Genomic DNA, 27,592 nt, shown 5'->3' with positions numbered 1-27,592 from the left:
GTCCAAATGAGTCATATGTGATGACCATGAAAAGATGACAAACTACATTTTACACCAATTATTGATAGGTTTAGTGGTTCAGAAGATACTAAGCAGTTTAGTTAAGTAAATGGGTTTTGTTGCCAGTGGTTGTTTGGGTCTTTATGGGTTAAAGCAAGACAAGAATTTTTTTGTGATTAATTTTCCAATACACTTGCAGTGAGTAAAGACAATGTGCAGATTTTCAACACCAGAAATTGTGCCATGTTTCACTGGTTTTTGGGTGTAAGTATTGAGTCTAAAAACAGTAACTGGACATGCAAATATTGTAATCTGAGTGAATTCAAGTGACCACTGCTGGACCCACCTCTAGAAAAAGGCATGAAATCTTGGTTTAAAATGACTTCTACAAAAATAACACGACTGGGACCGAGATGGGGCTGTTGGTCTTCTGGAGGCAGGACGAACCACCAGACAAGTCACCAGGATTCTGAATGTTCATCATATCACGGTGGTCTGACTTCAGCAGCGCTATGTAGCCAATGGAACAATAAGAGACCGTCCAAGCCATGGTCGACCACACACAACCAAGACCGGCATATCCACCTGCAGCATCTCCGGGACCGGTTCTGGACAGGGACGGTCACAACAGCGGAGACCATCAGCCCCCACAACAGGCCTGTACAACCCAAAACCATTAAAAATCATCTGCACCAGGAGGGAGTCAGGACCTGAAGAGCCTACACTGGTGCCATCGGAAGTTTTGTCATTCGTGGTACTGATGGTGCATATGTTAAATGTATTGTTTCTGTAATGTTTTTGTTAATATGACGATAACATGTCCAACAAAAAAATCAATAAGGGACAAATTGTTTCTTGTTATTTGATTATATTTTAACCCTATAATGCCAAATGTATCATATTTGATACATGAGTTTTGAAGCCCTCTACTTGATCAGTATATTTTTTTTCTTGAAAAACCTGATGTGTACAATTAGATACATGCAATACATGGATAATCCACCAGGGTGGAGGAATTCATTCACCAGAGGCCTTTCCAGTGACACTACAATATTGTCAGGAGGCAGAACTTTGCAATTTTTAAAAGGAATTAGCAATTTGTTAGACATGTTTGTGTTATATTATGTTTTTGTTTGTTCAAAAATAATAATATTTGAGCATTGAGACCCAGTGTATCAAATATGATACAAAACTGAAATTCATACAATGGAATGGAAATTGTTATTTGAAAACACATTTTCCTTGGATGTTCAGATGGACCAATAAAGGCTCTGATTTCAAACAAATTGAATTTTCTGTCAGTGATTAAATAGTTCAGGCTTTACAGGGTTAAATTGATCCTGGAAAATTTGCAAAAGTCTGGTGGTGTGTTTTTAAATCCCTTGAGTGTACATCGGTAATCACCTTTGACTGAGTACAAAGATTATACTGAGTCCCAGTTACACTTTAAGAATAAATCACATTGTCACAATTATTTCCGGAGGTAAAAATGTTTTATTCCAACAATGTATATTCTTGTTCTGTTCAATCCCTACCAGCTCTACCCGCACCATGTGATGACTGATGCCGAAAAGTTTTAGAAATGTACTTAACTGAGTCGGGTGAGCAATCGTCCAAGTCATAATTATATAAAATGCATGATCGAAACCCAGGAATAAAAGTACGCACACTAAGCTGAGAATGAATAAAAATCCCTCATTCGTCGGAAACACACAATAAATACTGCAGCCGTTCTAGACAGATACATTAAACATTAAGCAAACACATTTTAGTGGTTAAGCTGTATTTGGACAAGGAGGAGATGAGTGGCCCTAAGAATCCACTGTGTATAATGTTCATCTATTGTGTGGTTTGTTGCCACCGCTGCAAGTCCATTAACTATCAAAACAAATCAATGTGAACATGCTGAGACAAACAGCGCTGGTGCTTCTGTTAATGTGAACATGAACAACAAGTTCAGGGATGGAGTGTGAGAGGAGAAAGTTGAACTGAGCACAGGAGAAACAGCGAGTAAACATGAATAAACTGGTGAATGAGAAAGGAGAAGGGACCGCAGTCAATTACAAGTCTCATCTTGTAGTTTGTGTCTACACTGATTTGTTGCTGACTAGACTCCCCGCCTCATTCTAGTCCACCTAAACGCACTCGCTCTGACCCACTAATTACTTCTCTAAGACCTGGTTGGTCTCACCTCACTGCACTGGCTGGCCGTATGGAGCTGTCTGTGTAACAAAAGAAGAAAGGCCAAAGAAATGAAAGAGGATGTGAGGGCAGAAAGCAAGAGGAGGCCTGAATTAAGAATACATGACTGAAGTTAGAGATGGAGAGAGGGCGGAGATGTAGAATGAAACAACACGAGACAGACGCAGTAAGGACATATGGGTGGATATTTGAGGCGGTCTAAGGAGGCTGTGAGCTCAGTCTGAGGGCACAGGCCTGTCAAAAATACTGGAACTAAGTGCAATCATTTTGCATAAGAATTTAAATAATTTCCATTTGCCTGTATGAAAGGAGCTGCATGAAATGTCACATTTCCATCACTACTTCTACATAGTTCTACAGCACTTCAGGTTTGACTAGAACTTTTATCATCACCTTTTTTGTGCAAGTTTTGCATGTCACTTGCCGCATAGCATAATTGCCATACAAGTCATACACTACATGGACAAAAAAACTGGAACACGTTGAATTCAGGTGTTTCTTTTCTAATGGTTCTGCGCTGTAAAACAATAATGACAATGTCATAATATAATTTTATATTGTGTTAAATATCACATTGATTATTCATATTGATGTTTTTATCTCAGATCAGCATGAACAGGTCCCAATATTTTTGTCCTTATAGTTTATAAACATCAATATTTCCTTAAAGTTTAATGGGAGACTTTTCTTCTGAAGTGAGATGTGAAGAAAGTAGATGGTTAGTTGTGGTAGAAAACAATTATTTACAGTCAGAGCATGAAAAATGTTTTACAAGTTTAGAGGTAGAACATTTAAAATCATAGTCATGGATAGAAAAAAAATCAATGCTGAGAGAAATTAAGTAAAAAAACATCTCTGAAGCATTTTGGAAGCAAAGATAACAATATGAACCAAATTCAGCAATGCAATGATATTTATCCCAATATAAAACTCCATTATGGGATGTATCATTATTGTTTTGTATCCCAGACCCCTGTTTGAAAAGAAACACCTGAATTCAACCTGTCCCAATACTTTTGTCCATATCGTGTATGACTTAGGCAATTATGCTACGAGGTTAACAGTATTTAAATTATTAATTATGTCATACATACTGCATCTGCCCTGTGTTTCCTAGAATCCTACAAGGCAAACAGAAATCTTAGTTAAAAGTTCCACTGTATCACCCTTCTGATTATTACTATAAATACTTATTGGGCTTGCTCAATGACAAAAATGATTATTATATCATTGATACCAATATTTCTATGACACGTAGAGTAACTGACAGCTAAATATTCAGAATTATGGCAGTTATAGCAGCAGTGTGAACAAATAATCTTACTGTACTACGCATATGTTGCCTCAGGATGGTGATGATATGAATGATAGCTCTAGCTGAGCTGAGCTGAATACATAATTGCATAAATTACTGTTGATTAGATCATCACTCTTAATCATTAAGATTATGCTGACAGTAAAGTTTGTATCGTCAACACTGAGCGGGGGGGTGTTTCTGGCATGTGCATTATGAGCAGCCGTACAGGGTGGCACAGCTGGGGGGGTGGGGGTGGGGTGGCAACGCACCCCGAAATAAAAAATAAAAATTACTATGTAAAATGGTTTTCTAATATGTAATGCAGTGTTTTTCAACCTTTTTTCAACAAAGCCCCACTAATGGCAGCATCAGCCTGCTGCCACCCCCTCATCCCTGAAAAAATGGTGTGAGTATGTGTGTGTGTGTGTGTGTGTGTGTGTGTGTGTGTGTGTGGGGGGGGTACGTTATTGTACAAGTAACACAACGGACTTGTATGTGGTGGTGGGGGTGGGGGTGGGGGGTGTAAAGGGGTGTCTCATACAGGGTGCCATTCAAGCTAGCACCCCCACTGCTGAGGAGTTTACATACCTGATGGAACCAGCCCAAAGGCCCAGTTGGGGACTAGAAAACCAAAAGGGTTGTTGATTTCTTTGCTGTCTGTTGTGGTTTTCTGCTCCTCCGCCTTTGGGCTCACGCCTTTAAAAGGTGTCCATCGACTTCCAACCACGAAGGACTCAGACACCGCAGACCTGGATTCCATCTCTGTGGCGCTAAACCTGGAATCTGACGCCACAGTGGTCAACTGAACGGCACCTGTAGTGGCTGAGAGGCGGCCCTGCAGGTTGGGCGCTGCTGTGGTTTTTTCCTCCTCTGATCGAACCCAAGAAACGGAGATCGACGACTCCTCGGTGGATACGTGTTCAGATGGGTTTTCTGTGGTGGTGGGGTCTGTGCTCTGTGTGTCTGTGGTGGTCAGAGGTGCTGCTTTGGTTGCATCAGAAGTTGTGAGAACCTTCATCAAGGATTCAGGTGTAGAAGTCACAATCTTGGATTCAGCCTGGGGGTTTGGGCTTGTACCTTTACGGTTTTTCCTAAAAACAGGAGCGAAGCCTGAATTTGAACCACCTTCTCCTTTGTGTGAAGAGGCAGAGAGGAGTTCAGTGGGCCGGCGGACATACAGGATCTCTCCCCTTGCCTCCTCTGCTGTCTGCGGCCCCTGGGAGCCCTGAGGCGGGGTGTTGGGTTGTTCCACTAGCTGCCACTGGGACAGAGTAGTGTGTTCTGCCACAGTCATCTGCTCACTCTGGCCTTCACTGGCTGATGTCTCTGTTTCTGGACTAAGTTTGACACCACTGCGGGCCAAATTGTCAGTGCTGACCTTAAATCCAAACCCACCTGGAAAGTTTCTCCCTTCGCCACTCCCCTCTATGTCTCTTTCCTCCCCTGAGGCAGGGGGTGGAGCGTTAGCCCCTTCCTCCTCCTGGTCCTTTCCTTCACCTGAGTAGTTTTCTGGGTTGTCCTGGCGACGGGAGGTTGGCAGTGTCATCATTTCAAGGGGTCCTGCTTTGGCTTCCATGGGCTTCCAAGTGGGACGCTTCCCAACATCAGCCGCATTTCCAGGGGGACCCCGTTTGGAGTTACGCATTGACTTGATGGCCCACCGAAACGGGCTGCTGGGGCCCAGAGCAAAAGCTGGGCCTCCCCTGGGACCCTGTGGGCTGGATATGTTGACATGTTCAGCGGGCCGTGATCGCTCACTGGGACCAATGAATTCTACAGGGAACAAAGAGACAAGGCAGAGTAATTAATACAATTTCACTGTGGGGGAAGGGAGTGTGGGGGTGGTTTTAATTTTATGGATGTGGAATTAGTAATGTAAAACTAGAGCCTGGTTTAGACAAGCCTGATGAAACTCAGGGCGCACAGCTTTAGTGTCATTACAGAAACAGGATCTGTATGAGCTGTATTATAACAGGTCATGTATGTTGTATTTAGACCAGAGGTTTTTTTTATTTATACTTTATATATATATATATATATATATATATATATATATATATATATATGTATATATATATATATATATATATATATATATATATATATATATATATATATATATATATATATATATATATAAATTTATTCTTATGATTTAATCTCAGTACAATGCTTTTTTTTTTTTATTTATACTTTTTAAACCTATATATTTTTTATGTATTCTTATGATTTAATCACAGTACAATGTTTTTGGGTTTTTTCGTAATTTTGCAGAATGACCTTAGTTTTGGTTAATTTGATATATTTTGGTACAGTGAGGAAAACTTTGATGAAAAATGCACAACATCAAATATGTTTTACAAATCCACTGTATAATTAAATGTCCTGTATTGTGTAAATCCATTCTCTTCTTGTACATCATGAATTATTAACAGTGGGGGAAACAAAAACAAAGCTGTTTTTAACTGTGATTATATTTTGTTGAGTTGATGTTGCATTGTTTGTTGTAGTTTTCTTATTTTTTCATCTATTGCGTGGTCGGTGGATGTCAGTAATGGCTTGACAAAAAAGCCTCAAAATTGCTGCAAGCATTCACTTGGACTCAATGATGAAGTGAAAATAACTGTAATTCACTGTAATTTGGGCAATGACATTATGATACAAGGTATCTGACGCATCTGGTGTAACTTACACTTCTTGCTGTTGTTAGTTCTGAAATAGTTTTTTCCACTGCTAGTTCCACATTTTATTAACTATAATTGCACAGGTTTCGAGGTCATTCACTTTTTTTATTGCATAATTTCCTTTTTGAGTAGAAATTCTTTTCTTTTTTGAGTATGCAGAAAATAATAAAATCTCATGGACTGTTGTATGTAACACTGGAAATGCCTGCTTTATGGGCTCCAACACTATGTTAATACTAAACAGTCCTATCTTTTAACTTTCCCTCTGGAGCTCGCCCCTATTGGTCCAGTTTGAAAGACTGAATCTAAACACAGATGAGCCTGACACTGTGGAAAAGTAAAGTCACTTGTCTAAGCTTCTTTGTTGAACACAGAGTAGGAAAGGAGAATTCTTATTTCCAGACAACTTGAATTAAAATATAATGAAAGGTAATTAGTCGTTTTTCCATTGACCCTAAAATTGCGTGAATATAACTTGTACATAAAAATTCACCTAATGGAAAAATGACAATTTTGCCAAAACTTTCATTTTTCGATAAAAAGTTTTTGCGCTGGCAAGAGGTGGGTTTTTGGGGGTAGTGCAATTGGTATATCATGCAAAACTACAATGGAAAGACCTTTCAACTAGAGTCACATGAATAAAAAAAAAACCCCAAAAAACGGATGTTGACGGATGTTACAACAAGCAAAGAAGAAGAGCTTTAAACGAGACATGCCATGGTATGTGTGGACACACCAGGAAACTGAATCATTTTTTAATTTAGTACGGGACAGAAGGGTAATATAGAATAATAATGAATATATCTGTAAATCAACACCATATTTATGTTTATCACCATGTTTATGGAATGACTTCTTGTGTCACCTCGCAATAATAAATAAACAAATCATTGCATTTGTGATTTAATGGAAAAACCGACATTACGCACTTCTGGTTTTTTTTACATTTAGTAAATATCAGTAAAGTTTGTCCAATGGAAAAGCGACTATTGTGGAATTTTCCTCAATGATTACATGAAAATAACAAGCATAGCAACTTTAATAAAGTATAGAAAAATGCTCAGTGTAGTCCATTTTCAATTATTCATTTGGCCTTTGTCTCACATAGTTCTGTTTAGAATCACAATCTGGTCTATTTTGAGTTTAGTTTTTGTCTGTTTTATTGATCTATTTCTTTTCACTCTTTGTACGGTCTTATTTTTAACAGATTTTATTTTGTGAAGCAAGTTTTTACTCTTGGGAAGCTCTTCAGCAACCTTGTACCTCTGTCTGTAATTATTTTGTTATTTTTTTAAGGTCTGTTATTAATTAATTAATTTATTTAAAGTTTGCTTCTTTTTACTGTTTTTATAGTTTTATTTGTAATATTTTTTCTCATGTGAAGCACTTTGTAAACTTACTCTGTGAAAGATGCTCTAAACAAACTATTTTTTTAACCAAGTGTGTGCCTATATGGATAATTAGTATGATGATATAAAACTATCAATGAGAGTAAAGGTTCTATTTAATGTGATTGACTGATGTATTTATTTTGAATATGAATGTCAAAAAAGAAGCAAAATAAATAAACAAACAGTTAAACATAAGACATACAATACATATTCGAAAATGAGTGTGAAGAAGTATAACTTATAAACTCCCACCCCTTCTCCTTAAATGATTAATAATAATAAGCTTCCTAGTCTAAACAAATCTATACTCTAATGGCTGATACTTACTGTTAGATAATGTTGTTTCTGGCTTTATATTATTACAAACAAATATAATTTATATAAAGACATAATACAATAACACATATTTATATACATACATATACATGCACAGATTTACAGGGTGGGGAAGCAAAATTTACAATATTTTGAGGCAGGGATTGAAAGACAGTGTATGACCAATTAGTTTATTGAAAGTCATGAGAATTTATTTGCCACAAGAAAATTGACATAATAGAAAATGGTTTTATTCTATGTGTCCTCCTTCTTTCTCAATAACTGCCTTCACACGCTTCCTGAAACTTGCGCAAGTGTTCCTCAAATATTCGGGTGACAACTTCTCCCATTCTTCTTTAATAGTATCTTCCAGACTTTCTCGTAATAGTTTTGCTCATAGTCATTCTCTTCTTTACATTATAAACAGTCTTTATGGACACTCCAACTATTTTTGAAATCTCCTTTGGTGTGACGAGTGCATTCAGCAAATCACACACTCTTTGACGTTTGCTTTCCTGATTACTCATATGGGCAAAAGTTTCTGAAAAGGTATGGATAATAGTGTTAGGTATGATTATGACATCAATATATGTTTGGTTTCAAAACAATTGACGTAGTGCCTGCTGAGAAAAAACAACTAAATGTTCATTGTAAATTTTGCTTCCCCACCCTGTATATATCACATACTTGTACATCTTTTTAACACCCACTGATACCCAACACCTCTCTCATCCCTGTACCTCTTAAAAATTGTGTCTTTGTACCTCCTTTTAAATTGTTTCATGCTTGGACATTGCTTTAACTCTATGTTGAATCTGTTTCACAGTCTCACCTGCTGACTGAAACACAAAAATCCTTCCTGGTTGTACGTATTAAGTGAATATTAAAGTTAATTTTCCCTCTTAAATTCTAACCGCCCACATGAATACCGATTAGTTTCGGTATATTTGTTGGTAATTTGAGCTGTTTGATAGTCCACAATATCTGTAAATTTGATGTAAAAATTTGATGTGAAAATGTCCGTGGACAAGGTATATACAGTAAATACAAGTTGTAATTTTCTCTAAGTTGGAGGTTTCAGGTCTTTTTTCCTCTCCAGTGAAGTTGATGAGTGTGGTTACTGAGGTTGCTAAAGGTTTGGGAATCCCCTGTTTGTGGAAACCCATAAACACACATGCATGTACACACAGACCCAAACATACGCGCACAGAGGGATGCATTCAAGGTAATTTCACACTTCTATTCTCTGTCTCTCTGTTCTTACAGCCTGTGTTTTTTTTTTTGTTTTTTTTTTACCCCAAACAACCTCCTGCTGGAATACTGTTGCCTGTGGTGAGAGAAACCATGTGGAAAAACGCAGGACGGCTTGCAAGACGATAAGCAAATGACTCGCTCTCCGGCAAGCTCCATCTAGACTTGTTTATTTAGATGAAGTGGTCCACTGTACCTTATCTGCTTATGGCTTTAAACCAGACACTGTCTACGCCATCTATAATTCATTCTGCCTGCATGCGTGACTCATGCCTAGTGTGCTTTTTTTTTTTAGGGCAGTAAAACAGCCGTGTTGCTCAGAGGCCTAGGTTACCAGCATCGTCTCTCAGCTCGGTTTAGCCTTCCTCAGATGAGTTAACATGTCTGGAAAGTCTAGCGGTACAGAAGGGGGGGCATGCAACTCAACCCAGCACAACAAACTACAGCGAGAGGGAGAACATACACAAATATGTCCATGCGTAAAATATTAAAATGCAAGTAAATTATTCAGAAGGTCTGCTGTTGCCTTTTGCGTAAGTGAGGTTTATGAGCCTGAGGTTCATTTCCATAAAAGCTATGCAGAGGGGTGTAATTGTCCTATTAATAATCCAAATAGCTAATTACATACTTTTACTACACGCACACACACACTGATGAAAGGGAGAATAATTAAATGCATTAATCTGGGTTTCATCATCTATGTAATGACCCATGTGATAAATAAAATGAGAGAATTAGGTACAGGTTTGGGTGATTTTGTGGTGCTGCTTTAGAATGAAGTTTAAAGTTCAACTCTGCTGCTGTAAATCTGTTAGAGAGGCCTTTGCTAGGAGAGACACAAATCAAGATGGGAATTGTGCTAAACAAACTTCATGATAAAACCTTTTCAGATGGTAATTGTGTTCTTCCATTGACCAGTTCTGCCGCATTGACGCCACTGTGCTCGGTGCAGCAGACATGATATTAAATTGTGAGCGCAGAGGCTGACAACGACAGACAGAAAACGACAGCCAGAGAGATGGTAGCAATGCCACCTCTGCCCATCTGCAAGATATGGCATCTAATAAAGAAGACAGAGGACAAGTTATTGCCTGGCCATGTGAATCTTGTCAGGAGCATCTACATTCAGTGTCAATGCGCAGACGTCCTTGTCCTCAGTCACATAAATTTAGCCTTGGGGGTTGAAGAGATTGTGTTGACGCTCATATGTATACAAATCCAGAGCTCATTCAGACTGTACAGGCTTTTACGAGAAGCAAATCAGCAGGATCTGAAGACAATAATGTATAAAGTAGTGTTTTTCAACTGTGGGGTCGGGACTCCATGTGGGGTTGCCTGGAATTCAAATGGGGTCACCTGAAATTCTAGTAATTAATAAAAATAAGAATTAAAACTTACTAATAACAAATATATGGTGAGTTGACAGAGACAATCCCAATCCATAAAAGACATGACAAACTGTGAAGCTGAAACTGAAGCACTGTGGTACTGTTTATCTTTCAAATGTTCATTGTGGTCAGTTTCAGATGCTGCAGCTCTTTCATAATTCATAGTTTGAGTTATTGTTTGTTCAGGATTAATTGTCAGCCTTGTAAATCCAAGCTGGACTGACTGTACATATCCTAACCAAGGAAAATAAAATTCTCACTTTGTGCAGTAATCTACACCTGGCTTTTCTGCCTCCGTCCTCAATAATATACATTATATAGACTAAATGTCATCTAAAATTAACGTTTATTTGCAACATAGTATAGCAAACTATTACATGATCAAAAACAAATTAATTTTAGCAAAAAAATGTCTGTTTTGAATGTCTGTGGTCACCAGAAATTTGTGATGTTAACCCTTTCATGCACGAATTATGAGAACCTTCATCAAAATTTTTTCTTGAGTGTTTTTATTCCTCTTTAGGCATGAAAAAAAACAATGCAATTGAAAATTTTCTTCTGAAAAATAAATTTAAAAAATAAATGAAATTTTAAAAAAATTAAAAATTTTAAAAATACATTAAAAAAAAAAAACAATAATGAAAAAAAAAAAAAAATCTTATGAACCTATTTTTCATGAAGTTGCAAAAATGTCCACTCAGCTGGACACCACACGTTTAATTTTAGACTCACAGAAACATGTATTTACTGAAAAATTGTGTGAAAACTATAGGGAGGGCTTGTGATTCTGGGGGTTTATGCTCAGGAGAGATCTACATAATGTTACCAATTCATGTCAGAAAAGATATGTAGTGTCTTAAAACTTTAATAAAGATATGTGTTAAAAAAAAAAAAAAAAAAAGAACCACAAAATCCATGAATATACAAGAGAACACCTTTGAACAGCTGTCCACTGTAGTGACCACTACATGAAAGGGTTAAAATGGGGTCACGTGTCAAAAAAAGGTTGGGAACCACTGGTATAAAGTATTTTGGATTACACTGAAAAATGTGTTTTTTTTCCCTCTATATTCAGACACCATCTTCAAGTATTAAAATGTTTGTATTCATTTTTAATTTTCTTATTGATTGCGTCTATTTTATTTGATTAATTATTTATCAGTCTTTTAATTTTAATGTCTCTTGAATGCGTGGCTCAATCAAAGAGGCAACATGGCACAATCAATAAGTAAGAAGAGCTGAGATCCAAAGGAGAGTCTGCATGTGCTGTACAATAACAAGTCACTGATGCTGGTTTAAGAAAAAAAATAGAATTTGGGTGTCTTTCCATTGTGACAAAAATCTTTCCCATTTCTCCGTCTTCCATAGTCAACGCATCCCCCTTTTGTGCCGCTCGTCCTCTCTGTAGTGATCATTACGGCCTACCTTCAGAGAGCTGGGGCCTAATTGGCAGAGACATAGATGGAGGTGAGTGCGAACGGCGGTGGAGCCCAACCTCCGTGTTAATTGGATACAGCTGTGAATAATGCATGCGGCCTAAAGCTTGGATTTTCATTAATACCGTTTTGAGGGGGGTTCAGGTAGCACAGCGGCAGTATTTATATTAATAAAAGTGGCAATTGCTAGGTGAGAGAAGCCTGTCACCTTTACTGAATCATTCTGGCAGCATGTGGGGGAGTTTGAGTCTTTCTTTGTTTTCCTCCTTTACCGCTAAAGCCCAGGATATTTTATCTGTCGTGGCCATTAAAAAAAAAGCCGACACTGAGGCTGTGCTATGCTTTTTGCAGTTTGACACCCTCACTTATTTTGGATCTTTCTGGTTCATTTAACGTGCTTTTGAGCAATTTTTTACGCTTCTGTGTTATATTTTGGCCTTAGCTTTGTTTTTTCTTCTACTAGAGCGATAACTGTCCAGTCATAAACTGATAAGATAAGATAACATAACATAACATAAAATAAGATAGGATAGGATTTAAATCCAAACAAAGGTCATGAGAGGGGGCAATGGGCATCCATCTTGTTTTCCACAAAATTACCAGGCTACAGCATTAACACTATGGCCACCATGTCAGTTTCATTTCTTTACCCATGGCAGCTGTTCCTGCCTTTCAAAGTTAATTCAACTTGTTTAGGCCTGAAAATGTCACTGAGGACAGGCCAAGCTAGGGTTAGGGTTAGGGTTTAAATCACACTGCTTCTTCGCGCAAACCAGTTTTAACTTGGATTGCGCAATTTGCCCCTGCTCACTCATGCATGAAAACCTGGGTCTGTAAATTTGAACAAATATCTACCAATCCCCGACTTACTGACATCCATAAAAGAAAATTCCATAATTTATCAAATGTGGAACTGGGTGTAATTTTTCAAAATGTATAGTTTTTTTTTTAATTTATTTTTTTTATACATCCTGTAGAGTAAATTTCACTTTATTTGGAGTACCAAATTTATCCACGTAGTGCACATGTGCAAAAACACTGGAAGTACATAAATAATACGGGGTAAAAATTGTATGTGACAGAAAACAAAAAATATCCACATCTGCTAGTTATATAACTATTTATATGAATAACTGGAGCTTTAATATTTCTTCTGTCTGTGCTATATAAATAAAATTTACTTACTTACTTACTTACTTACAGGGTGGGGAAGCAAAATTTACAATGAACATTTAGTTGTTTTTTTCTCAGCAGGCACTACGTCAATTGTTTTGAAACCAAACATATATTGATGTCATAATCATACCTAACACTATTATCCATACCTTTTCAGAAACTTTTGCCCATATGAGTAATCAGGAAAGCAAACGTCAAAGAGTGTGTGATTTGCTGAATGCACTCGTCACACCAAAGGAGATTTCAAAATAGTTGGAGTGTCCATAAAGACTGTTTATAATGTAAAGAAGAGAATGACTATGAGCAAAACTATTATGAGAAAGTCTGGAAGATACTATTAAAGAAGAATGGGAGAAGTTGTCACCCGAATATTTGAGGAACACTTGCGCAAGTTTCAGGAAGTGTGTGAAGGCAGTTATTGAGAAAGAAGGAGGACACATAGAATAAAAACATTTTCTATGTCAATTTTCTTGTGGCAAATAAATTCTCATGACTTTCAATAAACTAATTGGTCATACACTGTCTTTCAATCCCTGCCTCAAAATATTGTAAATTTTGCTTCCCCACCCTGTACTTACTTACTTACTTACTCTTATTGCTGACTGGAAGCTGTGTTTTTTGGATTGGTGCTGAAGAATTTTTACAAAGAAATGACCGGTTGACCTTTTCCATCCTGACGTGTACTGTAGTTCACAGTTACTGAGGGTAATTTCCTCTCCTTTGTCTGACAGAGCCTCACACTCTTCCACACAGACTAACAATGGACCCATATATTTGTCAAGCTTGGCACAGACTGTCTAAACCTCCAACCATATCTGGTCAAGTAGCATTATTTTTTTTTGCATTTGTTTAATTTATTCTTCACAGCTAATACCACCCATTCTTAATGCATAAATAAGCTGACATTTGAGATGCAGGTCTGCTTTGTTCAAAACAAACAATACATAAGCATGAAAACCTTTTATGAAATCAAAATGGATTCAAATTCAAGCTTAGCTGTTAGTCCGTCTGACAGCTTCTACTGTAAACAAAGCACTCTGTCAATAAATATGAGAATGAACACAAAACAGGCTCCACTCCAACATTTTCCATATACTGTATGTGATATGCCCCTTCTGTTTGTTTGCAATTACAGTTTAATTAAATTTACAGCACTACTTCAAATTGCCCTGCGGAGGAATATATTACAGCACACTCAAGGGGAAAGAAGAGAGGGCGGAATAGAGAGACAGAAGCTGTTTAAATAGCATGACACAAATAGATCCTATATTTACCAGCGGCATTTAAATGCACCACACTTCCATTTGGAAAACAGCAATTTCAATTTCGCTTCACTCGCAGGCTTATGCGCCGCATTTCAGTTCAATTTCACATCCATTTATTACTTGTTAAGGTTAAAGGTGACCCATAAGTACAAATGATAACAAACAAACAACGGTGAATGCACATAAATGGAGAGCTCATACCGTTCGTAGAAGATGATGGGCTGTCGGCAGAAGCGCTGGAGGCTCGCTCTCCTGGCCGGGCGGTGCTGTCACTTTGCCCTGTGTTTTGGACTGCAGGCATTAATTTAATAAGCGGCATCACCTCTTTCTCCTGCTCAGACAGACCTTCCTCTGGATTCTGTAGTCCACTCATGAGAGGCTTGAAAGAAAAAGGGCTGCTTCTATGGTCCACAATGGCATTATCCATGCTCCCCTTGTTTGCGCTGGCTTTCGGTACACTCAGATTTCTACTAGATTCTTCTACCTGCGTCTGGTTCTCCCCTGCTTTTTCCTCAGGCTCTGATGGTTCTTTCTCTGTCTCTTCTACCTCCTTGCCTCCAGTCCAGTACCTAAAAGGCTTCATCAGAGTGTTGACAAACTCAGCCAACACACTGTTGCTGCTCTGAGGCTGGGGAGTTGAAGATGCTACAGATGAGAACGCAGGGCTGTCAGATCCAAAGTAGCTGCCATCTTCTACCTCGTGGGCAGAACCTCCATGGCTCTCAAGGCTTTCGAGATCAGAAAGGCCCAGTGTGTTGGTGCTCTCTGGCTTGTCAAATTCCTCTTGGCTACTTCTGGGAACATCCTGTTTCTCATCCCAACCTTGCTCTGGCCTCAGGTGGATGACTACATGCTCTTCGGAGATCTCAGAGGAGTTGTTGATTCTTGCAATAGAATGAACCTCTGCTTTTTCCAAGTTGACCAAGCCGGTCCAGGTTGAAGTCTTGGAAGAAGAGGCACTTTGTTGGGACTCAGTGACGGATGAAGTGGTTTCTGCCGCTGGATTGGTGGCCTGGTACAAAGCCTGTGCCTCTGCAGCCTGGACCCCTGCTGGCTGGTGGGCTGCAACACACAATAAGCACATTTTATTTGCAGAAAGTGTACTGCTCTCACGTGACCTGCTTTATCTGCTGCAGCACAACACAGCACTATATCTCACTCCAACCACATCTCCCTGTGCAGTAAACCTGTTATTGCCACTGAAACATGTTTAAGTCCAGGACAGTGATACATGCATGTTTCACATTGAACCTTTCACCCGTTGCTCTGATTTCTCTAAATCCACTCCTGTAAATCTAATCGGTAACTCTAACACACAAACATATATTGGATTCATGTGACATTAATGTGATTGCAAAAAGAATTTCATTCACATAATATTTTTTAGCCAAATGTTATTCCCATCTTTTATCTACTTCTGAGAGACATGATTTGTTTTAAATATTAATGTAAATGTGCGTACAGCCTTGCAGTCTCCACGAAAACATTCATTCCTCAGCTTTTTATTCTGACAAATGCACTTCCCTTCTGTTTTCATGCTGTTCTTGTTTACTTAAAATGATTAGGTTATGCAGATGTTTCGCCTCAGTGAAAATTTTATAAGATGACATCATGAAAGATGAAAATGTTATTCTTATTTTGCAATGAGAATTACATCTGCTGGAATTTTTCCGATATAAGCCTGATGTTTTCAGTGCAAGCCTAAAAAATAAAGCCAAGCTGTAGAATCAAAATCGGTTGTGCCAATTTAACGAAGACACAGTATCAGTAAACAGACTAATGTGGTGTAAAGTCAAAGAGAGGAGGCTCATTGCTCTTGCTCTATTTTTCTTCTTTTCTACCTTAATTTATCCTCTCTCTCTCTTTTTCAGGTTCACTTCACAGAACACTCAAGCCCTCAGAATTCACAAGGGGGGATACAAACACACCCAATCTCTTCCTAACTACTTCATGTGTGACAAACACATCTCCTGCTAATTAAAAAAACAAAATGGAAATCAAGTCCCCAGACCATTCTCAGGTTGCCATGGCAATAGCCACAATGATGTCGCATCAGTCTGGTTGTCATAGAGTACCTCGATAACAGTAGGCGTCGAACAGCGCCGTGGTGTCGGGGAAGCCGGTTCGGTTGGGGTTGTTGTAGACGGTCCGCACACCGGGCTCATCCCCGCCACAGTTTTTCCGTGGGACATTAATGGGGTAGCGGACACTGCCGTCTGCCAGCCAACCGGGGTCGCACTGGTCCAGACCGGCCTGCCAGGCCAGGTAGAGCTGTCCCACAGTAGCCAGCTGGGCTCCAAGGGAATGGCAGTGAGTGGAGGCTGTGGCCAAACTCAGCTTCTCTGAGACGACGGAGTGGAACACGTCACCTGGAGACAAACAACAGCAGTGATGTGGTGGTGAGGAAATACTCAAAGCGACGAAGTGTAAGGTCAAAAGCCACTCTCGTTACTCTGATTTTCTTTATTCAAGTAGCCTGCTATGTTTTTGAGATACTGTTTTAAGTTTGTACAAAGTTGCTCAGTCTGGTTTTGTTGTAAGTCTGTGTCTGTTTTCTCTTACTTTTAAAGCAGTACGTACTAGGTTTCCATTTTTGTCTTTGTCAAAACAAGAAGAGATGGAGACCTCAAGACAGATGAAGCAAAAAATACATGCCATGCATATAAATGTACTTAGTTTTTTTTGAATAAAATAACAAAACAAACACCACTAATCCAAAGAACAGACTATATAAAGAAAGCTGAATTCAATGTAGCTTCAAAAAGGGCTCTAGGAGAAGTACACAGACAGTAGCTGGAGTAAGAAAAGGCTGAAGAAAAGTAGTGATGCAAAAGTAAGACTTTTGAAAGCAAGACAGAGTGAGCAAAAAGAAAACCAGAGAATAAATAAAATTACACGATCAGATGATCCACTGGCACTTCGATGTGTGATGAAAAATATATGAAATGAAGAAGTGGACAATGAGAACAAGGAGCAAAAAATACAAGAGTAACAAGTTCAACAAGAGGATCCAGGAGATTTATGCCAAAAGTAAGAGGTGGTGTCGTTGATTTATTGAACTGATATCAAGAGGCGAAGCATAAATGATTTAGATCACAACAAAATGTAAGGAGAAGGCAGCGCAATTGGATTATGTGGGGAGTTCTATGTGGAAAGAACAGCAGCTGCTAAAAATTCATGGAAAGCTGCTGAATAGTTGCCAATTATTACTGATTTAAGAAGAATGTATGACAGACAGAAAAGAATGTATTATATGCACGATTCAAATAAAGTGAATTTGACATAGTACTACTCAGCAGCCACATTCAACAGTACAGTACATGGTAACAACAGATTGTATTATTTTAGCTCATGCTCACTTTTCTTAGCTTTCTGTGGCTTGCTATTAGCTAGTAAAATAAAAGAAGAAAAAATAATAATGTGCTTATTGTGTTAACGAGTTTGTTAACTCTACTCACACCTCAGGCACATACAGGGAGTCACCCCTTTATATGGGAACTCATAGAAGTACTCTGAAATTCACATTTTCAACTTTATTTTTGTGAAAATTTTCAAAATTTTTTTTATTGTCATGTAGAAAATCAAGGTCAATGAAGTTACCGTATTTGGTTCCTTTCCTGTATGTGACAAAAAAAAAAAAAAAAAAATCCAAGAACTATATACACTATAAACAAAAAGTTAAGGATATTTTTTAATTTTTGAGCGACTTTTTTCAGTTGGGATTCTTGCACAGCGCTTTTTACTTTTTTGTGTGTGAATTGAAACACATTTTTTTAATGACCAGACATAGTTTAATTTACAAATGGCAAAAATGACAAAAAAAAAAAGACCAGAAAAAAAAAAAGAAATATCCTCAACTTTTTGTTTGTAGTGTACAGAAAAAATAATGGTATGGTGTTTTAGAACATGACTTTTAGAACATTTCAACATCATAAGTGCTGATCCAGACCCCTGTCCACATCCACATTATCCCTTTGAACATTATTCCTTACATTAGTACCATTACTTCATGGTACCTAACAAAGCAGGTACACTCACTGTTCATGCAGAGGTGGACCTTACAGACCTTGGAGACCACATTGAACCTGAGATTGTTGCCTCACTGTCCTCACTGGAACTGTTGCTGTCACTGTCTTATAATGTATGGAAATGACCAAAAATAATCACTTGCCCGATAAAGGTTTAATGTTGTTTAAGAATAGTTTGAGTTTTTCTTAACTTCTGTTCCTTAAACAATTGCGGCCACACAAACCTATACATCTTAGAAACTGTAACTAAGTATATGTACTTCAGTATTAATTTAAGGTACTTGCAGTTTACTTGAGTATTTCTGCTTTATCCATCTTACTCCTCTTCTTGTACATCCTCGTCTGCTACTTTTTCTTGGGCTGCACTTGTCTGACAGTTTTAGTCATGCTACTAACACTTTTGTGATAAACTGAAGGATTAAATGTTCCTTTATGGGTTGAGAAAATTCGTCCACTTCTTAAGCTAAATAAACTCTTTAAAAACCCTCCTGGATTAGTGGAAAATGCTTTCTCACAGAGCTGAAACAGAGCTGTTTTTCTCAGCTCACAGGACAGTGAGGCGGCAAACACATAATGATCTAATCGAATATGATGCATTGCTGCAGATGAAACTACCAAGAGTGTATAGAATGAGTTCCACCATAAGCCATAAAGACCCACTGCTACTGTTGTGACACTTCCAAAATATTTTTTCCTCTATATTTAACCTGTCTTAAGTGATTTATCAACATTTGGGCGAAGTCAAAGGAAGGTTAACATCTAGTCAAAAAAAAAAAAAAAAAAAGTATTAATCTAAACCAAACTTATATTTTTGGCTAGGGTAATTGCTTATATTTTCAGGAAAATGTATTTTGAAATGAGAAAAAATTTTTGGAAAAAAAATTTGAGGAGTTTTATAAGTGTGAATGTTTGGAAAGTGACAAAGATTTGTGCCGTCATTCTGGGTTCATTTTATAAACTCCCATAAATAAATTAAATTTGTTCTAAATACATTGATATTTGACTATTATATTATTGTCATATTCTAAACACAGTGTTTAAAATTAATAAATGCATAAATCTATGTAAAATACATTTGATTATAATGTTAATATTATTTGTATGTTGTGAATATTGTAAATAAATGTATATGATATTGATAATTGAAATAGAAAATGTTTAATTTGATATTTATTTTTGTTGTCCATCTGTGACGCTGCCATTTGTCAAAACTCTTGCGATTTAGGTATGATAAAATATTTTTTTCCTCTAACCAATTATTAAGTTGTAAAATAGAGGGTTTAAGGTATACACTGAATACATTTTAGGATAAAAATGTCAAAGGAACTTCAATTTTGAGAACTTTGTAATTTTTGCAAAAAATAGGTGTTAATTTTTTTGTCCATCTGTGACACAGTAATTTTCATATTTTTCATTTGAAATATTTGAAACTAAACTTTGCCCTTTGAGTATGTTTAAGATAACATTTAGACCTTTCCAATTATGTGAAATATTTGTCTTAGACTTGTCTGGTTCAAAAGTTATGAATCAAAAAGTAGTGGGCTGTCCATCCATGACGACCTTGACCTCGCCCAATTATTATAACATTATCCTCTGCATTTAGTGGTTTTTCAGTGTAAATCCAATATTTTCCAGCATTTAATTCAATGATCATATAGATGTTCGTTGAAGCTCAGATTAAAGTTGAGGGTAATTATATTAGAAACAGAAAAAAACTTAAGAAAAAGTGACTTTTTCAGCAAATATATCAATAACTGAACATAAAACCAAATGTCTCCATTGACTGTCATTGATCCAACTCCATGGGTTTTACTGGTGAATCAATGTTGTAGAAGATGATGGTGTTTCCACGGTAACTACAGAGCCTCTGAAAGTCCAAATGGGTCATATCTGATGATCATGAAAAGATGACAAACCATATTTTATACCAGTTATTTACACGTATTGATAGGATTAGTGGATCAGAAATTATTAAACCATTTAGATCAATAGATGGTTTTGGTCGCCAGTGGAGGTTTGGGTCTTTGTGGGTTAAACATGTACATCTGTAAAGTACTGCAGTAATTTGAGTCCAGGAACATCATATATAGCAGGGGTGTCAAACATACAGCCTGTGGGCCAAAACTAGCCCGCCAAAGGGTCCAATCAGACCCATGGGATAAATTTGTGAAATGCAAAAATTACACTGAAGATATTAACAGTCAGTGGTGTAAAAATTATGTTAGTTCAGGTTCCACATACAGACCAATGTGATCGAAAGTGGGTCAAAGTAAAATGCTATCATAATAACCTAAAAATAATGACAACTACCAAATTTTCTTTCTGTTTTACCGTAAAAAAAAAAAAGAAATGCATGAAAATCTGTACATTTACAAACTAGCCTTTCACAAAAATTTGAATAACCTGAACAAATATGAACATGAAATGTTTTAAGAGACACAAGTACAATTTTACAAGTATTCTGCCTGTTACTAAATGTTTTGTGTCTTTGTAGATCCACTGCGATCTGTAAGTTGTAATGTACATGTGTAAATGATAATCTGAGGCATAGTATAGTTAAAATTGCACTTATTTTTCTAAAGACATTTCATGATGTTCATGTTATTAACATTTTTTATAGGATAGTTTGTAGATGTAAACATTTTCATTATGTAATTTTAAGTTTTTCCACTCTAAACCAGGGGTGTCAAACTCATTTTAGTTTGGGGCCACATCCTCCCAATATGATCTGAAGTGGGCCGGACCAGTAAAACAATAACATAATATATAAATAAATAATGTCGGTGGCATGGTGGTGCAGTGGATAGCACTCGTGCCTCACAGCAAGAAGGTTCTGGGTTCGATTCCAACACCAGTCGACAGGGGGTGGGACCTTTCTGTGTGGAGTTTGCATGTTCTCCCCATGTCTGCGTGGGTTCTCTCCGGGTACTCCGGCTTCCTCCCACCATCCAAACATATGCACTGATAAGTTAATTGGTTACGTTAAGTCTAAATTGCCCATAGGTGTGAATGTGAGAGTGATTGTTTGTCTCTATATGTTCAGCCCTGCGATGAACTGGTGACTTGTCCAGGGTGTACCCCGCCTTCGCCCCTATGTAGCTGGGATAGGCTCCAAGCGACCCCCATGACCCTAGTGAGGATAAAGCGGGTTCAGAAAATGAATGAATAAATAATGTCAACATCAAGCTTTTCTCTTTTAGCGTGAAATAAGTAAAATTACATGATAAAAATGTCTACATCTACAAACTATCCTTTAAAAATATGTGAATAACATGAATTGCAAAAAAAAAAAAAAAAAAAGAAAATTAACAGTATTGACAGTATTATGCCTTAGTTTATCATTTACACATGTGCATTACACCTGAACTTACAGATCACAGTGGGTCTACAAAGACAAAAAACATTTAGCAAAAGGCAGAATATTGGTAAAATTGCACTGATTTATTACCTCCGCCAAGGAGGTTATGTTTTTGCCGGCGCTGGTTTGTCTGTCTGTCTGTCCGTGTGCAAGATAACTCAAAAAGTTAAGGACGGATTTGGATGAAAATTTCAGGAAATGTTGATACTGGTACAAGGAACAAATGATTACATTCTGGTGGTGATCGGGGGGCACTGATCTGCCTTGGCGGAGGTCTGTGCTCTCTGAGTGCTTTTCTAGTTTTAAGATACTTCAGGTTGTTCATATATATTCAGGTTATTCACATTTTTTGTAAAACGACAGTTATAAATATAAACATTTTCATGTAATTTAACTTTTTTTTTATACTAAAACAAAGAAAAAATTTGGAGTTGTCATTATTTATAGGTTATTATGATAGTATTTAACTGGTCTGACCCTCTTGAGATCATATTAGTGTGAAAGTGGAACCTGAACTACGATGACTGTTAATATCATCAGGGTCATTTTTTTCATTTTACAAATTCATCCCATGGGCCAGATTGGACCCTTTGGTGAGCCACGGGTCGTATGTTTGACACCTGTGCTCTAAATCATAGAGACAACTTTGGAGTTGACATTATTTCTAGGTTATTATCTTATTATTTTACTGGTGCGGCCCACTTGAGATCATATTGGGCTGAATGTGAAACATGACTTAAAATCTGTTTGACAGTGATCTACAGGAACAGCTTTACTACACAGTGACTACCAACACATTTTCCTATACTTGTGTGTTTTTACATAAGTAAGACTCTGCATGCTACACCAGTACTTGTAGAATATTTTCACACCACCTCTCTATATATAGTGGATCTGAGTGTTCCTTCCACCTGTGGTACTGTCTGAATTTGCTGCGATTTGCTGCTGCACTGTCTTGAATATGAAATAGTAAACTAAGTACTACACAATGTCAGTCTGCCAACTCATGTGCAATTGATTACAATATAAATGTAAATTATGGGTTGCCTTGATAGTCACTATCTAGAGTCTGACCTTGTTACTCCCAAAAAAGGAAACATCAAGCTCAGCACAGCACGGAGTGTGGAGCGACAGTTATAGCTCTAGCACCTATGGCAGCAGGCTGTGCACAGGTGACGGCAGCAGTATAGTGACTGTGGTGGTCATTGTGTGGCTGTCGGCAAGACTCAAAGTAAAAAACAAGTTAAAAGTGTGCAATACACTAGCATGTTAAGAACCGGTACATTGAAAAGGTTCTATATATGTGAGAGGTGTGTATGTGGAGATAGGAGGTTCTGATTAATGCATGACATAGCGGCTAAACTTTCCTTATCCCGTAAAGACCCAAACATCCACCATCCACCAAAATTGTCTACTGTTGTAAAACAATTAATACCTGTTGATCCACTAAACCTATCAATACATGTAAATAACATAGGTGTGATTGGCAAAGGACAAAAAAGCAGGAAAATAAACGGCGCACCTACGTCCAACACATCAGATAACCTTCAGCAACAATTGCAGACTCTGCGGTGGAGCTGACAAATGAAGGGACTACTTGCAGAGTGACATGAAGACACGAATCAGAGGCACCGGTGAGCGGTCATTATCTAACCCGTGCCCACCCCCCCTACACACACACACACACACACACACGAATCAGAGGCACCGGTGAGCGGTCATTATCTAACCCGTGCCCACCCCCCCTACACACACACACACACACACAAAGCAGATTTGCATGATTCACGAGACCCTCATTTTCAGGTCGGAAAAGCTGGACTTTCAGATTTATCCAGAAGAATCACACCACTGAAATGTTATATAATATTAAACAAGTGTTCAGAGAATGCAAACTTCCGCCAGGCACCCCGAACAGTGTGGATGTGTGGATCGACTATTTCTTTTTAAATGAAACAGTTTCAAGGTTGTTCCATACAGCAGAAAAATTGCGGTCAAACACGATAATACATTTTTACAGGTTTTAAATTTTTATAGTTATAGTTTGATTGAATTAAAAGATTTGAACTATAGGTCTTCAGTACAGGGGGTCTGTAGTTTGTTTTTCTTTCTTTCTTTCCTTCTTTCTGTCTTTCTTTCTTTCTTTCTTTTATTTATTTATTTATTTTTAGAATTTTAATTGTAAGAAAAGTTGAAGCTCGGTCCCAGTCATGTGTATGTCAAATTATATTAAATTCCAATCAATATTTCTTGAGTTATAATGAAAAATGTGTCATAAATGGGATTTTCAATGTTAAATTGAAATGTCCACAGAGTCCACATTCCACAGTGGATGTGGACAATTTTGCGCCAGATACAAGATATTGTTATAAGCTACAGGTGTATCAAATTGGAGGCTAATCGGAGTCATTTTGAATTTTTTTATGAATTTTCGAAAACTGCTCAATGATGAGAGAAAGGAAATTTTGAGATTTTGTGACCTTGCTGTGACCTTGAACTTTAGTCTACTTGGCCCAAAATGTAATGCGTTTGTCCCAGGGCCTAGGCCTATCTGTGGGTAAAATTTGGTAAAGGTGGTTGTGATAGTTTTCCCATAAAGTTGCTAACAAACAAAAAATCAAACAAACATGCAAACAAACAAACAAAGCAAAGTGATCACAGTACCTCCTGGTGGAGGTAATAAATAATAATATAATAGTGTATTTTTTCATGGTATATGGCAGATATGACCCATTTGAACATTCAGAGGCTCCATAGTGAACGTGGAAACACCATCATCTTCTACAACATTGATTCACCAGTAAAACCCATGGAGTTTGATTAATGACAGTGGATGAAGACACTGGTTTATGTTCAGTTATTGATATATTTTGATAAAAAAAACTCACCTTTTCTTCAGATTTCAATTCGATTTTTGATAAGATAACCCTCAACTTTAATCTGAGCTTTAATGCACATCTACATGATCAGTGAATTAAACATAGGAAAATACATGATTTAAACTGAAAAAATTCAAAATACAGAGGATAATTTTAGAATAAATGGTAATAAATCATTTAAAAAGATTAAATAGAGATATAAAATCATTTGGGGACTGCCACAAAAGTAGTAGTGGGTCTTTATGGGTTAATAGGGTAGAGTAGGTATCAAGTCTACAAGAAGCAAACAAAAAACTTGTATCATTGTCATACTATAAATCCGAGGTTCCCAAACTTTTAAGGGACCTTAAAAGAGACATTTGCTGTCTCTGTGGGAATCAAATGCACAAAAATACCAAATGAACTGCATTCACATCTGCGGTTTTTACTTTTACTTCACCATTGCTGCCTAATTAACCTAAGAAATGAGTCAGGGCAGGGATGTCAGAATGTCCCTCACAGCTAAGACTGAGTAATGTTACCTGACCTGCATCACATTAGTCAACAACAAAATCAGCGGGTTTCCTTTTTCATCATGGCAAAACATTGCCCTATCCAGCAAAAGCACATTCAGGCTTTTCTTCTGCCTTTTCAAATAATTTGGGTAAAGCTAGCGTTTAACAGTTTATTGTAATTTTCTTTCCTCCTGTGTGTGATCAGGAGTTTGTAATCACAGAAGTTACAATCAGTGTTACCTCAGCTACAAATTGATAGTTTTCAGACTCAAGTATGGAAAAGAGAGAGATCCTTGAACACACAAAATCTGAACAGAGAGTAGCAGAAAAAAACTCCTCTTCTGTTTTAATTAGAAAAATGATCTGATACAATATAGCTTTGTTTTGCATTTAACTCCAATCCGATAAAGACTGTTCTACTACCCATTTGGAGTGCCAGAGTGTGGGAAAGACAGCTATAAAAACACCACCATCTGCCTGTGGGTCATAGATAGGTTTACACTGTTGTGCGTTCACATTATGATGTTCCACACTTTCCATAAAACAACAGAGAGGTTTCTTTCTTTTGGTGGAGCAGCTGGTGTCAGACCCCACAGTGACTGTAGAGGTGCTACCAAACCAATGATGTGACTGGTTATATTCCCCTTCACCCAGCACTTCTGCACTTTGTGTGGCTGCAAATACCACACAGACAAAAATTCATCCACTTATGCTGTTCATGCAAAAAAGATGAGCCACTTCTCATGAATAAATGGTTTGTTGGAATGTTTAAAGTGGGGTCAAATGAGATACTTAATATATATTCAGTGGAGCAGGTCCAGTTAAAGCTAGTTGGTTTACTTCTTGGTTTGTTTGATGTATGGACTTAACCCATAAAGACCCAAACATCTACCATCTACCCAAACCATCTACTGATATAAACTGTTTAATACCTGTTGATTCACTAATCCTATCAATGCATGTAAATAATTGGTACAAAATGCAGTCAGAGGCTCTATAGTGAACGTGGAAACATCGTCATTTTCTACAACATTGATTCACCAGTAAAACCCATGGAGTTGGATCAATGCCAGTGGATGGAGACACTTGGTTTTTATGCTCAGTTATTATCTTTGCTGATAAAGTCCCTTTTCTTCAGTTTTCTCTGTTTCTGATATAACCCACAACTTTACTCTGAGCTTCAATGAACATCTATATGATCATTGAATTAAATGTTGGAAAATACTGGATTTACACTGAAAAACCACAAAATGCAGAGGATAATGTTATAATAACTGGGCGCGGTCAAGGGCGTCACGGATGGACAGCCCACTACTTTTTGATTCATAACTTTTGAACGAGACATGTTTGAGACAAATATTACACCTAATTGGAAAGGTCTAAATGCCATCTTAAACATACTCAAAAGGCAAAATTTAGTTTCAAACTGGAGCCTTTATTGGTCCTTCTGAACAACCAAAACAAAGAGTTTTCAAATATCAGTTTCCATGTATGAGTTTCAAATTTGCATCATATTTGATACATTGGGTCTCAATGCTCAAGTATTATTTTTGAACAAACAAAAACATAATATAACACAAACATGTCTAACAAATTGGTAATTCCTTTTCAAAATTGGCAAAGTTTTGCCTCCTTCCTAATTAATGTCAATCTTGTAGTGTCACTGGAAAGGCCTCTGGTGAATGAATTCCTCCCCCCTGGTGGATTATCTGTGTATTGCATGTATCTAATTGTATACATCAGGTTTTTCAAGAAAAAAATATCACACTGATCATGTAGAGAGCTTCAAAACTCATGTATCAAATATGATACGTTAGGCGTTATAGGGTTAAATATAGGACAATACCAGATTTTCACTGAAAAACACAAAATACTGAAGATAATATTACAATAAATGGTGATAAATCACTTAAGGAAGGTTAAATAAAGAGTAACAATCATTTGGGAACTGCCATAAAAGTAACACTGGGTCCTTATGGGGTAAACTAACATAAAAGCTCAAAGCCCCATAATAAGCTAAGCACTGAAGTCAATGATAAACCAGCAGTTCCCGTGTTCTCTTAATGTTTTTACCATGTAAGAGTGATAGCTTTAAAGAAAACAGCTTCATTGTCCACCAAGGTAAAAGTTGACCAAAAAACATTTAGTTGTTGATCTTGAACACACAATTCAGCTTCTGTGCTTTTACTCAGACTGCTTCTCCAAAGTGGAGACTGACTGACATCTCCTGCAGGTAATACACTGATTATGGATAAGTACCTCATACCACTCCACTTAAAGTAAAACCCAAACCAACCCCTTGAAATAGTGCTGTAAATCTCACAGACATTTTGTCAGCCTGTAGAGGAAAAGTTTCAGGATAGCACTACTGACCCACTTCACTTTGGCCTGCAGGAAGTTGTAACAAGATGGCCAGACTTAAAATTAT

At 37.4% G+C, this 27,592-nt stretch overlaps 1 protein-coding gene across 1 annotated transcript in view; it reads right to left on the bottom strand.

The window, feature by feature from the left end:
• ncanb (neurocan b) overlaps positions 1–27,592 on the bottom strand; it is a 212,827-nt gene that overhangs the window by 145,392 nt on the left and 39,843 nt on the right. The window contains exons 6-8 of the mRNA XM_030132949.1: positions 16,481–16,774; positions 14,607–15,467; positions 4,088–5,272 (exon numbers count right to left, since the gene is read on the bottom strand). Of these exons, the coding sequence (XP_029988809.1) occupies positions 4,088–5,272; positions 14,607–15,467; positions 16,481–16,774 (2,340 nt within the window). The remainder of the gene's footprint in view (positions 1–4,087; positions 5,273–14,606; positions 15,468–16,480; positions 16,775–27,592) is intronic.

This window comes from Sphaeramia orbicularis, chromosome 4 (genome assembly GCF_902148855.1).
Source record: "Sphaeramia orbicularis chromosome 4, fSphaOr1.1, whole genome shotgun sequence".
In the NCBI taxonomy this organism is placed as follows: domain Eukaryota; kingdom Metazoa; phylum Chordata; class Actinopteri; order Kurtiformes; family Apogonidae; genus Sphaeramia; species Sphaeramia orbicularis.
The sequence above is the reverse complement of the archived record's forward strand: the minus strand, read 5'-3'. Positions and strand labels throughout refer to the sequence as shown.